Genomic DNA, 16488 nt, shown 5'->3' with positions numbered 1-16488 from the left:
AGAGACTTAGCCTCACTTGTCAATTCCCACACTTGGAGGTTTTTCCCATCTTTCACAAGATTGTTGGGCATTAGTGTTTAGCAAGGGTGTAAACTTTTATGATATTATTTTTTGGCATACCTATTGGGACATGTTCTTCATCAAGCTAAAGATATGGTGCATTCTTCAGTGTATTCAACCTTGAAGCGGAATTTTTCAAGCACCTAGAAACTCTACTACTTATATTGGTTTTCAAACTAGACATCCAAGTTTCCTATCTAGAATTGAAACAAGAGCATCTTTAAAAGGTATTTTTCAATATTTTGAACTCTCAAATTCAAGTTCTAGGAGAAGGAGAGGTAGGCTTTCATTATCACCGGTTAGGGGTATTGAGATAGTTACATCTACTAGTTATCCCCTACATACCTAACCCCATTAGTTTCCTTGTCTTGAAAATATGGGTCCCCCTTTTTTCTTTTTGTAGCATTGTTTTTTTAGTTTCTGCCTTGGCACTTCAGAACTCCAGATCCTCGAAGTCTCGAGGTGTCCTTTGCTTGTTTTTAAAGTCCTACCCCAGAACCCTAGAATCTCAAAGTCCTGAGGTAGGCACTTGTTTCTTGTTTTTTTTGAGTTTTACCTCGAAACCCCAGAGTTCCGAGGTGGGTTTTTTGTTTCTGGTGTTTGTCACAACCTCAGAAGCTCAAAACCCCAGAGTCCCAAATTTGTGCCTTGTCTCTTTTTGTCATTGAAGCCTCGAGACTCCAGAGTCCCGGAATCTCGAGTTCTTCATGTTTTGTTGGTACTCACTTCGGAACCCCGGAGTCCCGAAGTTGTGTTGTCTTCGCAACCCCAGAACCCTGGAGTCCCGAAGTTGGTTTATTTGTGGTTTTTGGTTTTTTTGAGTTTCACCTCGGAAGTCTGGAACCCCGAACTCCTGAGGTCGTGTTTAAGTCGACTATACGGACAAAAAATCGGGGATATAAATAGAGGAAATGAACTCTTTTGAGCTTCGAGGTTAATCTTTTTGTATTGTGCTTTCATCCCAGATCCCTAGAGTTCTGAACCATCCCTTTTGACCAATCAATTATACTGCACCTAACTCTGAAACCACGGAGTTCTGGAGTTCTTTTCTCTTAGGCCATTATTTGAACTACCCCGGGACTTCAGGTCCCCAAAGTCCCAGATGAGCTATGCATTGAGTCCACCTCAGAACCCCAAAGTTCTGGGTTTATTGTTTTAGCCTTGTCTTACCCGAAACCCCGGAACCCCAGAGTTCTAGATTCCACTGTTTTGGTCCACCTTGGAACTTCGGAACCCCGAAGTTCTGGGTCATGTTTTAGCCCATCCTCACCTCGGAACCCCGAAATCCTAGAGTTCTGAGGTCAGTTGTTTGAGAAAGAGTTTTCCCACCCCGAAGTCCTAGAGTCTCGAAGTGAGTAATATAATTGATATATTTGATGTGCGATAGGATAATTTGTGGTTCTTTCTTGCAGATCAGAAAAATTAGATGGACCCAACTTCCAGTAAGAAAGGCAAGGAATTGGATAGAATCCCTGCAACCATGAAGTACCATTATCAAGGACAAGGCAAGGAATTGGATAGAATCCCTGCAACCATGAAGTACCATTATCAAGGACAGGTTTATGTTTCAAAATTGGACGATCAAATAAAATGGGTAACTGATACAGAGGTAGGACATGTTGAATTGGAAGACATTGCAACACAATTGGATAAACCAAGACTAGAGGCTCCTTACAAGAGGATCAAGAGATCATGACTGGTAGAAGCAATCATTTTTCCTTAATTTATCCAAGCCCCTGAATTCATTATGATTGTGGCACACTTCTACAATGATGCCCAAGAAAGGACAGTGATAGATTTATTTGTTGATATGTTGGGATATGTGTTCGGGATTCCTTCAAGAGAGTAAGAGATGTTGTTAACCACTGAACAAGAAGTTGTCGAAGTATGAGATGGGGATGTTACTACGAGCAAAAGGCATATGAATAAAAATTGGCTTGAGGAGGAGAGGAAGACAAGTTTAAAAGCCAATGACATCCTAAGGGAGGATTTCAAGGAGCCAAAATGTGACTTAATTATTATGCTGAGAAAGGCCTTCGACAAGACAAATTACGGTCACTTTCACCCATGGATGTTTCATTACATGACTATTGTTCTAATTCGCAAGAGGTATTTCGATTGGGATCAAATATAATCTGACAATATACACAAGCAATTGGTATATGTGCATAATACGAAGAAATTTTTGTTCACTTCATATGTTGTTTGGGTAGCAGCTCGAGCAGGAAAATTTCCAGGGTTGTAGACAGAGGGACAGCTCGGAGATGAGGAAGGAAAAAAGGTGTGGGAGTATTACACCTAACTCCCTCTAGCCAACACAAAGGCACATTACAAAAGAATAAACGATGCCTTCCTTTTCCCTGTTATCATCAAACTCACAGGTGACACAGGTTATAGAATAATCCCAGAAGCAATGGCCATAATCAGAGAATAGGCATGTTGGTTCATTTAAAACGAACGTTCCACATATATTAGAGTCAGTGGATTCACAGGTTGCCCTATGTTGCTACCAAGATACTGCACTGACCGCATTATATTATTAGAATATGTCAGGAAGATGCTTGGGTTGCAATCACTTTTGTTCTCAAAAAATAAGACAGGTATAGATTTTTCAATTTCTATCAGTTATTTTTCCTGTTCTAAGATTCTGGTAGCGAAGACGATAGAGCAAGAGTTGCAGGATCTAAATTTAAAAGAGTTTATTTATGCTAGAGAGTATTATGACCCATACAAAAAACTAAAGAAAATAATGCCAAAGGCATATGAGGGACAGAAGTCGAGATTGGAGGATTTTTGGGCCAACCTCCAAGACATTTTTTTAAGTTAGAGAGAAAAAGTATTCTAGGCTCTCAGTTCTGCAGGTAAGGAATTTTGAAATAGAGATCAATCTCCCTAAAGAGTTGAGGGATGATGGTGATTTATTAGACCTTACATATAAGGAACACGAAATTGATAAGAATCCCCTCTCTCCAATCAGATGGTCAGGGCATGAAGAGGTGGATATAAATAAAATAACTCAAACTGTTATAGATAGAACTAGGCAGTGGCTAAGTTTGAGGGTTAGGCTGAGCCCTTCGAAAGGGAAGCAAAAGGAGTCAAACCTCAGTTGTTCCCCAGTCAAGGGGTTATAAGGAGCATGCCCACAAGACAAGGTCAAGCTCTAGAAATAATACCTCTATGGAACCAGAAGAGGTGGCGCAACCCGAAGAAAGTACTAGGGAACTCCTCAATAAATTTAAGGAACAAATGAGGAAGGCCAAAATTTTGAAGAAGGCTGCTGATTTTGGAATCAGGGAAGGATTAGGAGTTGTGCCATTAGCAGAAGTTCTCCACGTCAGGGCAGAAATTGGAAAAAGGCCAAGAGAAGGCATTCAGGAGGAAGATGAAAGAGGGAAAATCGATGAAAATATACAACCTGCTCCTGATACCACAAGTACATCTACTCAGCCCCCGCCAACTGCAACCACACAGGCCCCAATTTCGACGTCAGCCACTACAACTCCTTTTCCAACATCATCTGGTGTCTTTGCAGCAACATCACCAACTCTACCTCAAGTAACTACATTATTGTTTCCTACTGTAGAAAATGTAAGCATTCATAACATTGAATTAGATTTTGACCAAGAGAATGAGCAACCTATGGAACAACTACTACAAAGATGAACCGAAGGTGAGAAGGAATGAAATGATCCTAAGGATTCACAATATGAAAGATTGGTCTTAACTCCACAGGACCAAGAAGATCTAGTGAAAGAGATAGCTTCCAAGCAAGGTATGGAGGAAACTGATAAAGGTGGCAGGGAGTTTGAAGAAAAGATCAATGATAGGTTAGGAGAGTTGCATAAGAAACAACAATTGATTGTTGATACTGCTCTCCAAGCCAACCTGGCTCATCAAATTTATTCACCTTAAGGACTTCCAGACCCTAAGCATACAAAAGAAAAGGAGAAAGATGAAGTAGAGGAACAGTCAGACGTGCACATGGTGACTGCTGACATCATTCCACATGAAAGTGAAAAAGATAAAGATGTTCCACAATGGTTAAACTTCATCTTTGAGAAGAAGAAGAAAGTGGTTCTACCAAAGGTTACATTACAATAGGCCATCATTGAAGAACCACGAAAAACAAAGAGAGTAAAGACGGTGCATCACTTGTCAAGAACTGGTTCTGGTGAAGTGATTGTTGATGTAGCAGTTCCAACACAGCCTAAAGGTCAAGACTCCCCCAAATACTAGGTTTCACAAGTCAAATTGGGTAAACAGACCAACTGGGGAGAGCTAGATATGTTGGATCTTGCTACTAGTGTCATCAGGGGCCGAATAGAAAAGAAGCACATCTCCCATTCAGAGGTCAAAACACAACTAGAACAATATAAGAAGTTGTTGGTAGAGATGGGTAAGCCCCTAGATACATGTGTAGATGATAAGTTACCTTCAACCCCATCACTCCCAAAAGGAGATATAAAAGCATTGGTTGAGGTAAGACAGGTGGCAGCTACAGCGAAGGCATGGGCACGAACTAATGCCGCCAAAATTAGATTATTCTTGCAGGACATCATGAAAGAATACAAGAAGGCCATGCAGGTAGGAGGAGCGTTAGCTTATTATTCTCAGCAGTGGGACCGGAAGCTCAACACTTTTGGCAAACAATTTTGGGTTTTGAATAAAGTTTTGAGTCTTGGGGAAGAAGTTATAATAAGGGAGGACCTCTTACGTGGAGACAGTTGTAAAAATTTGCAATCGTACATATACATTTTGGAGTTGAAGATTCAAATGCTTCAACAGTTAGTGAAGGATATAACAGGTATTCGGTCTCCCCTTCTCAGGGTAGTGGAAAAATATGAGAAGTTTTTAGAGCAACTACTAGGAGTTTTTGGGCTTGGTATAACTAGTGTTGGAGGTATGGAGGAGGACTAGGTACTCTGCCAGTGGGATGCATATGAGGCACAACATTTTGTAGCTCTGGCCTAGTTTAATGTTGCATCAATGGACAGGTATACATATTTGATAACCCAGTGTCAACAGGTCGCGGAAACAATAGAGGAGTTGGAAGGTGGAAGAGAGAATGCAGAGGAGATTTTGAGGAAGTACAAGTTTAGAATCAAACATGATACTGATGCTCCTGCCGAAGTGATTGCATGTATCATTAGCAATTACAAGACCTATAAAAAGAAGTGAAATTTAAACATATAGTTGGTAATGATAGCATGACTTTTGGAAGCAGTTTTTGCATGACACCACACTAGGACTTCAACTGCACCTCCAACTTACACTTTGGTTTTCAGCAAAATTTTGTATGACTATGAAATCCTGGCTCGTGCAGCACTGTCTTTGTAGTGCTCCCTCAGTCCTAGTTTTGTAATGGTTAACTAGAGTCTAAGGCAGAGACTCGCATGTCAACTGCGGCTCCTTGCTTGTTAGTTCCTAATTTAGATAGGTTTATTTACTAGCAAGTAGGGCAAGAAACTCTATAAATTGAGGATTTTTATTCATTTGTAAGGGTCCACAAATTGATGATTTGAGGCCCACTTAGAGATTTTAGATTATTTTTTGTAGATTGGTATGAACTAGGTTATTTTTCTGATACATTCGTTGAAGTTTATACAAGGAACAACTTATAGATTGCCTGATCTATGCATGTGTGCTATTAATTTTCTCTTTACAATCTAGTAATGTCTATTGTTTGAAATCAACAACTTGTTTTGATCTTATGTTTATTGCTTTATGAATCATACTGCGCACATAAGTGGTGTATGAGAATTACTGGGATAAACAATATTTTGGCGATAATTCTTTCCATGAATTTGTTAGGTTGTTGACTTTGCAGGTTTATTGGAGGTTCATTATTGAATGTTGATTTAGATGATATTGATGATTTTTGGATTGCAGGGTACTTACTAAGTAGCTCATTAAGTTGTTATTGAATTAGTTTCATTGTTATTTTCTTGTTTCCCTATCTTTGCAGTTTATTTTTGAAAGAGAATCTTAAAGCATAAAAATACAAAAAAAAAGTGGAGTTATTGGAAGTTAATGGGATTCGTTTAACCAGCAGGTCCCTTTACAGGTACAACCACATCAACCATTGAGCTACCCATCATTGTCGAGACCTGACTATAGAGACCTTGGAGTAGTTAGTTTTTGGAACTTATTTATTTTCACGAGAGGTGGTGAGTGTTTACACAAATTACCTGACTATTGGTGAGTGTGTCAAAACACATGTCAACAAATAGTGGCGCTAGAAGGAGGGCCAAGATACTAATTCCCTTAATTTTTAATTCTATGGTCGCACTATGACTTAGCATGGTACTCCTAGGAGACATAATTTTACCATTCACGCAACCCAACCTCAATTACAAACAAGATGACATCCTTTCCCAGCTTCACACTCTTGCTTGGGACAATAGAAGGAATTATAGTGATTGGTTGCAAGCTAGACAAGTCCTTGACAACGAAAGGCAAAGAGGTATACGTATACAAGAGGAGGCCCAAAGGCAACTTCTTGCACAAAGGAATCTCCAACCACCTCCTCCACAACTGAGAAATTGAGGAACTAAGTTGGATCGTATATCATCTTTCTCTCCGGAGAGATTTTATAGAGTCCTTAGGAGCATTTCTTCTCCGTCAGACTTAGTAGAGTTAGTACCTGTGACGAGGAAAAAGAAAAATAAAGCTAAGAGACAGCCTTCAACATCCTCGCTTGTTGAATCATCCATGCCCAATGTAGGGGATCAACTCATCCCTAGTCCTCAACCCATAGTTGCACCTTCTGTAACTCAACGTTCACCAACCCCACCTAAAATGGCCTACTTTAACCAAGATCACATGCCATTGGGAACTATACTTGGAGGAGTACACGACCTACCTAGGAACCCAAAAAAAAATTGTAGTAAGTTCTACTTTACGGGAGCTAGGACTGCAGACGAGCATATTGAGGCATTGAAGGATGCAGTGGTTTGTAACAATATTGAGCATCAAGATGTGTTGTGTAGACTCTTTCCATATTCACTTGGGGAAAATGAGTATAACTGGTACTTGACCTTACTTGCAAATTCCATCAATGGTTGGGATGCTTTGGAGAGAGCTTTTATAAATCAATTTTGAGTATGTTGATCATGGGACATTATACCATCAATTTACTTCCCTTAGGAAGTCACCAAATAGACCTTTGACAACTTTTAATACCAACTTTCAAAGGGAATACAAGATGTTATAGGCTCCTTACCAAGTGGCACAAAACATTGCAATTGACTCGTATTTGAGAGCTATTGACCCATGGAGCACTATGTTTATCAAGAAAAGTGTACCTAAAGATCAAAGGGATACCCTCGCAAAAGTTTATGTGTTGGCAGTAAACATGAATTGGATACAACTTACCCATAGGAGTGAACCAAGGAAATTACAACCAACTCCCTGGGGTACCATCTTCTCTACCAGTAGGAGCCCCAACAATGAACCCGGTACCAATTTATGCACCTCACCCTCAGGCTAACCAACAGTTTCCTACTCAAGCTTTAACTTGGCCAAACAACAGCAACACTGACCCTATTCAAATGCAGTATGTCGGTCAGGTACAAGGGACAAATAAACAATTTGGTAATCCCCATGCAGCAAACCAATCCTCAACTATGATGCCCGAGGGTCAAGGATCAAACATATCCGCTGAAGTAGAAGCATTGAAGAAGATGATTTCACAAGTTACTTCAAATCTAAGTCAACTGAAGATGAATCCTCCGGGAGGGTATAACCAATCCCATTTATATAATAATCAGTCAAACTATAACAATCAGTATCAAAACCAAAGGTATAACTCCAAACCGTACAATAGACAATGGAACACGGGTCCAAAAAATGATGGGGTGAACCATGACCATCCTGATGCGAGAGACAACCCAAATAATACACAAAGTGTTAACCTTGCGGATATGAATTTACTGACTAATTAGTATAGGTTGCACAATACAGCATTGCATTCAGAAGTCAATTGTGCCTAGTTCAAAAAGATCATTAGGATAACTTAAGATGATTCTCAACCGATAGGGTGCTCCAATGAGGAACCAGAAAAGGTTAATACATCAATGTTGGTTGACACATTCCTATACAAGGAGTTTCAAGCAGAAGCTGAAGGTGAACCATGTGTCTATGATGCTCAAGATTTTCAAACCAGGAATAACTACAACCTCAGAAGTCAAGGCAAGGCTCCATTGATAGAACCACCTCCCCCAAAGGGTGGATTTGTACCTCCTGATGCGAATGCAAGTAACAATCCTCCCCCTCCTCAAAAGATCAGGGATATCCTTTCTGACTTGGTTATTTGGTCATGAGCTTAATGCTTTATTTCACAAGATCCTTATTAAAAGAGAATGTTGTGTGAAAATCAAATGTTTCTATTGGAAATAAAATTTGTAGGTATCTATGTTGTTTGGAAGAGAAAGATGAGGTATGCAAGAACCATTCCATGAACCTTCAGAAGATGTGGTCTGGTTCCCTATATTACTAGTACTCCTGAGGAGAGTCCCTCCTTTGGTAGAAAAATCTTGAAGAGAAGAATTGGTGTGTATTCTCCAGAACCGATGAAGCTGAAGAAGAGTGATGAGAAGAAAGAGATAATATTCCTTGATGATACGGAACCATCTATAGAATCTAAGGGAAAGATGATTTTAGTTGAGAAGCATGAAGGCAGTATGGATGAAGATGACCCCTACAAAGCTGAAATCATTTTAAGTATGCTTGAGGAAGCAGATGGTTTGAAGAAGATTGGAGATTTGTGGCTTGTGCAACCTTCATGAGGAGGTTTTAGTTAATTATTTTCTCTAGAATAGCATTACTTGAAATAATCTAACAAATATCTTTTCGAATGTTCTATTTGAGTTACATGAAGACCGTATGAAGCAGTCTCCTAGAGAATCTATTAGAAAAGCTGAAGTTCACGAAGATATGGAGAAAAAGGTGTGCCTATGCTCAAAAGAGATTGTCTGAATGTATTAAGGAAATGAAAGTTTGCATTGGAGAAGTGGCCAGAGTATATAACTATTTTCTCTAGTGGCCTACAACTATTGAACATTTCAAAGCTAAGATTGATTCAATTGAGTCCGAATTGAATTCCATTGGTAAATCATTTGACATTTTCAATGATAGAGATGGTGCTCAGAGAAAGAAGATAAATTCTTTGCAATCTGACCTTATATTTTATCTGAGGCAACGAGAATATGTTGTGAATGCCTTCTGGAAAGTGAAAGAGATAGTTGAGGCAAGATTATAACATCTTTCTAGTCTCCTTTTTGAAGCAAAAAAGTGTGTGCGGAACCCTTCCATCCTAAGTTCCTTATCTGAGGTTGTTGATTTATTGGTGGAAAATGATAGTTTAGGTGTGAGTCTCAGTTTGGCTATCTTTCATATGGAACTCAAAGAGATGTATAAGAGAGTTTTCTAGGCAAAGTGTAACTGAAATATCCTTTTTGGTGTAGTTTTTGTGGTAATCTTTTTGTTACCCTTTGTCCTTGATGTCAAAGGGGGAGGAATCTTGAGAATAAGGGAGAAATATTCAGAAATATGGAGAATTAAGGAAACATTATCCGAGGGGGAGATATGGCATTTTTTATGTTGAGTATAAGTGTTTTGCCATCAATGACAATGGGGGAGATTGTTAGAAATACTTTATTGGTTTTCATTGATGTCAAACCTAGTGATCTGGATTGGCCTGAATGTTGTAAGGCAGTATGTAGTGTATAGAGTAGTGGGAGTTAGATATGTATGTTGCAGATATGTTTTCCGGTAGGGTGTTGCTCTAGAAATGAGTAGTGTCAATACGTGGATATGTTTATCTTGATGTTTGAGTTTTATTGTTGGTTGTGGTGATTGGCTTCATGCTCTGGGTGTATATGTTGTAGTGATAATGCAATCTTGTGGTATTCAATTGATCGATTCTAGGATTCTAGAGCTTCGCATCTTTGTCTCATTGCAGATATGATAGCATAGTTTTGATTTTCTAGTTGTCATTGCTTAAGATTATTGTATTAAATTTTTTATTCTTTGGAAGTCATGCTCTAGAAGTTGTGCTCGAGAGATATATTCGATTGTGCAGTGTTTGACAATTCTATGAGCTTCATTTTCCTCCATTTTTTATTTCTAATGATAATCCTTTGATGATTTGTTGTTCATGTCTTTAACTTCTTTATGCTAAGTTGGACCATGCTCTTTATGCTTCGAGAGTGTGTTCTTGTGGAAGTTCGAGATCATATTCATTTTGGGTTAGGCCGATCTTGAATGTTTTTGTTTTTGTTTTGCTTCAGTGCTTGTAATGTGTCATCTAATCATTCAAATATTCTTGAAGGATATCTTGTAGAAGAATGATGAAGAAATATTCTTGGGGAAAGTATTCTTAAGGCCAACTTAGTGCATACATCGAAATTGTATATATATGTTATGATCTAATCTAGTAGTTGTATGAGGTATGAGGTATGAGTTGAAGAAGGGCGATGAAATGAATGAGCGTGTGGAACTGGAAGTGTGAATGTTTGTAAGTTCGGGTGTTGAAGGAGAAAGGCAGAATTAATGCGACAATGATAGGAAAAGATAGATTGAGATAAGATTATAGAGATTCTTGACCGGATTTTCTGCAAGCAATTATTGTGATATCTGAGCTTAACATGAACTAATCCCATGCATGTGTAGATGCAACTTTCTTAGTTCATTTTGTCTCTTTTTCTTGGCAGTGAACCTTCCGACAGTAAACTATTGTAATCTGGGTAGTGAGCCCTTCGGCAGTGAGCCTTTGTAATCCTCATATAACTAGTTATATTATCTTGAGTTAACCCTCTCCATGGTTTTTCCCATTTGGGTTTTCCAATTGATAATAAGTTAAGTTTCAAAAGTTTTGTTTTAATCTATTTAAAGGGGGATATTGATTCAACTCCCCCCCCTCCTCCATCTCAGTATTCTAGTATGTTCAACAACATAAACTAACAGTCAAATTGATTGTATAAATCTACTAACGTTGACTTTTAACTCTTCTTTAGTATTATCATCTTTATGTATTCTTGTCAAAATTGTAAACACAACTTGCTACAAAAATTGTTTCTCTTCATTCTCGATTTGGACTCCTAAATCCACTTCTTGGATTTGGTAATCTTTGAGATGGGTATCAACTTTAGGCTGATAAACTATAGGGATTGCAACTTGTGCAGTCTTGTTACCTTTTTCATTCATTGTGATCGCAAAGACCCTTCTTTCTCTTTCTTTTAAGGTAAAAATAAATGAAGCTATGAGTTATGTAAAAAATAATAAACAAAAAGCAAATTAACAAATAATAGTTGTAGTTGAAATTTTGCAGATATCATTTAGTATGAATCCATAAATTCTTATTTTAAATACTTAAAAGCTAGAAAAACCAAACCATTAATAAAAGTTTCATTTTTAATTCTACAAATAAAATTAACAAACTATTGTCCTATACTTTTCTTTCATGTTATAAACTACAATACTAAATTAAAAATTAAGTTATTATTTTTTTATTACAAGATGTTAAAGAAGTTGCTTTTTCATTTGTAGCTACAACTTCCATAGCACTATGGTCCATCTCCTCTACCTTATCACAACAAGAATCTTCTTTTTTCTCATGCAATTGTTTACTAATGTGAGTCTCTAATACCAATGCCAAGTTCAAGAATGAAAGCTAAAAAAAATTAGCAAAAATGAAATGGGCATAAATTGGGTAAGTAGAAAATATTGAATGAAAAACTTACATTAATCTTCTAAATGATTTCTCTACCATTCATCTTCTAAATGATTTCTCTACCATTCATCTTCTAAATGATCGCTTACTTCTAGTGCAATTTTTGTAGGATGGTGATATCAATTAGTGACAATTTTTATGTTATTATGATATGCTCTAATGTGAATGTTTTTCTAATGACTCATCTATTTCTTAGGTTATTTAAAAATGTATGAATGTTTTCAAATATGACATAACACATAAATATGCATTAAGTCAACTCACAATATCTAAGAGGAGGGAGTCATCAGTCTCTAAATTTGAATTTAAAATTTTCATCAATCAAAAACTTGAATTTAAAATTTAAAATTTTTAACATTCAAAATTTGAATTTTGAATTTAAAAGTTTTAACATTCAAAATTTGGAAATTGAATTTAAAAAAGTTTCAACATTCAAATTTGTGACTATAAAAACGGCATGAGTCAATTCTAAACCCATAAATCTAATGGAAAGCTCTGAATGAAAGTTCTAAAGATCAAGATTAATTTATATAAATAAATGATGATGAAATCAAGATAAGATAATGTCATAGCCAAATTTACACAAAATTATGCTACTTACAAAATTAATATTATCTAAAAGACATTCAAATTGAAGTGAGACCAAAACACAAGAAAATAGTTTGACATACAATTTTCATCATTTCAAAAATATACTTATAATGACAAATCAAATAACAAATTTCCCCCAAGTCATGAGTAAGATGTAAAATTTATAAAATACATGAAATTTAAATATCATTTTTGCTATATCATAAATAAAATGTCAAATACTAGAAGTTTGCTATAGAAAAAAGCAAACAAAATAAAAGTTTATTCTAGAATCCTCAAAGAGGACATATAATATCAATTCTTTATCACACTTCTAACTCTTCTAATTTCTACATTTTCTATGAAATTTAACCGTGTACACGTGATAAAAATTAGTGCGATAAAAATTAGAGTGGTATTAATTTTCTTTAAAGATAAATAAATTATTGTGCGCCCACAAGTTAATTAAACTTTTAAGTCAATAGAAAGATATACCAATAATTTTTTTAAATTGTTATTTAGAAAATTATAAAAAGCTAAGGTAAGAATAGCCATTTCAGTTTTATAATTAAATTTGATAATTATTTTAAAATACAAAACTTTTAATTTACACAGAAATAAAACATTTAACATAAATATTTTAAAATTATATAACTAGGCAATTATTTATAAAGATTAAATTATAACTGTCAAACTACAGAAAGTTTAATTGATCTTCAACCTTTGCTAAAATATCTTCTTAAAATTGTCTTGATTGTCTGAACTGGGACTTTCACTATCTTCTTAAAGAAAATGAAACGTCAAATAAATAGTTCAAGTACCAATCTTAAGTATCTTCTGTGATACAATGTGAGTGCCCTGAAATGCAATCAATCCACTCAGATGATTTATTTACCAACTCTTTTCCGTTTATGGCAGTCAGCAGACTGTACCCGACAAAGATTTTTTTTTTTCATTTATTAAATAAATTAAAAATCGAAATACAATTGTATTCAGATTTTTAATTTATTTAATAAATACAAAAATAATTTATTTAATAAATACAAAATAAATATCTTGTCAAGTGGCTGCATTGACGTTGTTCACTTCCTCTGTCCATCACTTTCATTAATGGTCCCTCTGTTGATCACTTTTACTCCCCATACTTACCCTTCTTAAAAATTCAAAAATAACTAAGTGTAAATAGATTTCAGATTTTTTACTGCCTTAACATAGAGGTTAATTACAATAAACATTTTAACTTTAAGTAAACTATTCAGATATTTTTATTTTCGAGTCAGCATAATTCAGATATTTTTTAATCTTTTTATACAAGTTCTAGATATTTTCAGTTTGATGGCGATTTAGCTTTATAGACCAGGTACACTGGTGTACCAGAAACACTCTAACGTACATCAAACATCAAGGAGATGCAGTTGCCTTGAATATAAATATAAATATAACTATAAATGTATGTGGGTATATAAAGATTGAAAATATTTTTAACTAATTAATTTTTAAAGTATTATACATATTAAGGTCATTAACAAGAAGAAACCGGGCCAAAAATTGAATGCAGTGTAAAATTTTGCAGACAATGAAAATTGGCCATATACCACTGAATAATTTAGTATAAGCCGATATTATAGGACCAAACTTGATTTCCCACAAGACTGAGATAGTTTTCTCTTGTTGTGGGTAAAATACTTGGTAGCTTATATGCAATTGACCCAGAAAAGCATTTTTAACAAAATGAGTTGATGTAATTTTGCTTTGTAGACCACTATGCAGCTGCAACTGTTCCTGCCTGTGCTTTGTAATTGGGTTTGTTGTTAGTGGAGGATGAGGAGGAGGACACTTGCCCTTTCTTCATGCCCGTCACACTTGCTAAGCTTTTCTCCTTACGCTCATCTATCACTATCTGCTGTTGCCTGCATTCTTCACTGCAGAATGCACTGTCACCTCTGCAACACATTAAAACAATTCATCAGTATTAGCTTTCAGAAAAGCTTATAGATATAAATATCTTTCAGTTTTCAGGCAATATCTTGTATAACATTTTATCTTCTCAATCTTTGCAGATTGAATATGTGTGTTTACAGAATGCCTAACATCACAAATTATGTGAAATAAAAACTCAAGTAAACAGGAGATTTGCAGAGAATATGTATTGATTTGAGACTAGCCTAGCTTATGGGAGGGCTTTACAAGTTTATAGTATGTTTGCTCTTCTTTCCAATAGAAAAGAGCTATATTAATGTTTATGTAATATACAAATGATTAATGGGGTTGAATCAGATATAATGTTGGAAGAATAAGGGGTGTGTCAAGGCATTAAGAAAACGTAAATAATAAATCCAAAAATATATAAACTAAAGATAGTTTCTGAAGGATTTATGGAACAAAAGAAAGCATGACCTGAAAACAGTTTGCAGATCTGCAATATGATCTTTGAACTTGTTGGTTAAAAGACCTCTTCTAGATGATCTGAGTAGACTGAAAATAGAAACTAATCAATCTACTATAAACCCCTCTAGGAGAGGAGCAAAACATCTCTCACCAAAAAAAGAAAAACCATCTCTGATTCTCATAAACTATAAAAAATATCAAACAAATCTTTGAATAAGAAAAAAGGTCTTCTGATCTCAAACGTAAATTTTAGAAAGTTTCTGCAATTTGGAAAAATGTGCTACCTTAAGAAATTTGACTTGAGTTCAGCAAAAGGCTTACAAGATTGAGGGAATGGATGGATATAGAATATCGGTCCAGTGTAAAATGTTAATTAAATAAAATTAGATAATTTATGAGGAACATAGCATGTCTGTAAAAATCTCAAATCTTTATTCAACAATAAATAATTATAATTTTAAAAAATAAATATAAAAGGTAGTGTTCATTATTTAGAAAATTAAATTGAAGGTTCAATCCGAGAAATTTTGTGAAATACTCAACAAATTGTTGTGCAGCAGTCAAAGATGTAAATTTCACCCTGAAAATCTATTAAAATTTCTGTAAAATTTGTTTTCCAACAAAAGATTTTAACAGAAAAAAAACTTGGATAACATAACAGAGCAACCAAAACAATCTCACAAAAGAAAATTTAAAAACCAGTATAATACAGTAAACACAGAGAATCTATTAGAAGTTGTGCGTAATAAGAGAAGAGAAAATCTATTATCATTACGAACACTATAAAAGCTTTGGAAAACTGAATTGAAGGTGAGGATAATCAGTTCAATTAATCTTTACGTGTGACGGAGATTAAACCAAAGATTTAGAAACGCTGAAACAAATTCCCAAAGCCTACACAAATTATCTCATCGTATTCAAGCAGACATACGACAAAGGCACAGTCATTTACCATTAAACCCCCTCAAAGCTGTAGCACAAAGAAAATCAGAACGAATTGCAACAAAAGGGGTAAAACGAATCACATTACTAAAACCACATCTTTCTTCTGCAATCTAAAGCAAAAGGCAAAAGAAACATACTTGTACATGTAGATATCGCGGCCATCGCCGAGGCGGCGGTTGCACATATGACAGGCATCCAGAAAGTGTGGCTCCGCAGGCGAATAGTACCCGCTAGATCTGGGCGAATAAGGCCCCCCAAAATCCTCCATGCGAACAGCCGCTGTGCTTAGATTTTCCTGTCCCGAATCGAGAGAAAAGCCTGCTCTGATCTGCGACATACTGCTGGTTCGATTCATCACCCTTTATACAGCGAAACGAAAACCAATACCGCCCCCAAAATCTAGAAGAAGACTTGTCAAGACTTCGTATACCACGGCAAAGAAAGGAAATCAGCCTCCACAAACTCAGACAAGCCCCAATTTATAAGGCGCAAACATTTTCAGGTATTTTATTAATTTTCCCATTCAGGGTACTGTGTAGGTACCCAGTCATTTCTATCGCCAATCTCCATTAAAGCGCACTAAAAACTTTACTGTTACTTCCAGTAACTGGGGACCCGTTCTGAACCGCACACGTGTCAGTTTTTCAGTTGCTCACTGAGTTGCCTGTACGACTTGTCTCTTCCGACGTAATAGACTCATTATTGCGCTGCACCGCCACTACTTTTCGCCGACTGTGACGGGCGACAGCTCATTTTCCGACAAGTCCGTCTTTTCCGGCGAGGTGTTAATGACG

The 16488-nt window shown here is 36.1% G+C and overlaps 1 protein-coding gene across 1 annotated transcript; it reads right to left on the bottom strand.

The window, feature by feature from the left end:
- Positions 1 to 13816: 13816 nt before the first annotated feature.
- On the bottom strand, positions 13817 to 16267 carry LOC131078902 (FCS-Like Zinc finger 2). The gene is made up of 2 exons (XM_058016733.2): positions 15832 to 16267; positions 13817 to 14304 (listed from the first exon to the last, which is right to left on the bottom strand). The coding sequence occupies exons 1-2, from the start codon at positions 16047 to 16049 to the stop codon at positions 14124 to 14126; spliced, it is 399 nt and encodes a 132-aa protein (XP_057872716.2). The 5' UTR covers positions 16050 to 16267; the 3' UTR covers positions 13817 to 14123.
- Between the last annotated feature and the right edge of the window lie 221 nt (positions 16268 to 16488).

This window comes from Cryptomeria japonica, chromosome 2, assembly GCF_030272615.1.
Source record: "Cryptomeria japonica chromosome 2, Sugi_1.0, whole genome shotgun sequence".
NCBI lineage: Eukaryota > Viridiplantae > Streptophyta > Pinopsida > Cupressales > Cupressaceae > Cryptomeria > Cryptomeria japonica.
This window is presented reverse-complemented; position numbering and strand designations above follow the sequence as displayed.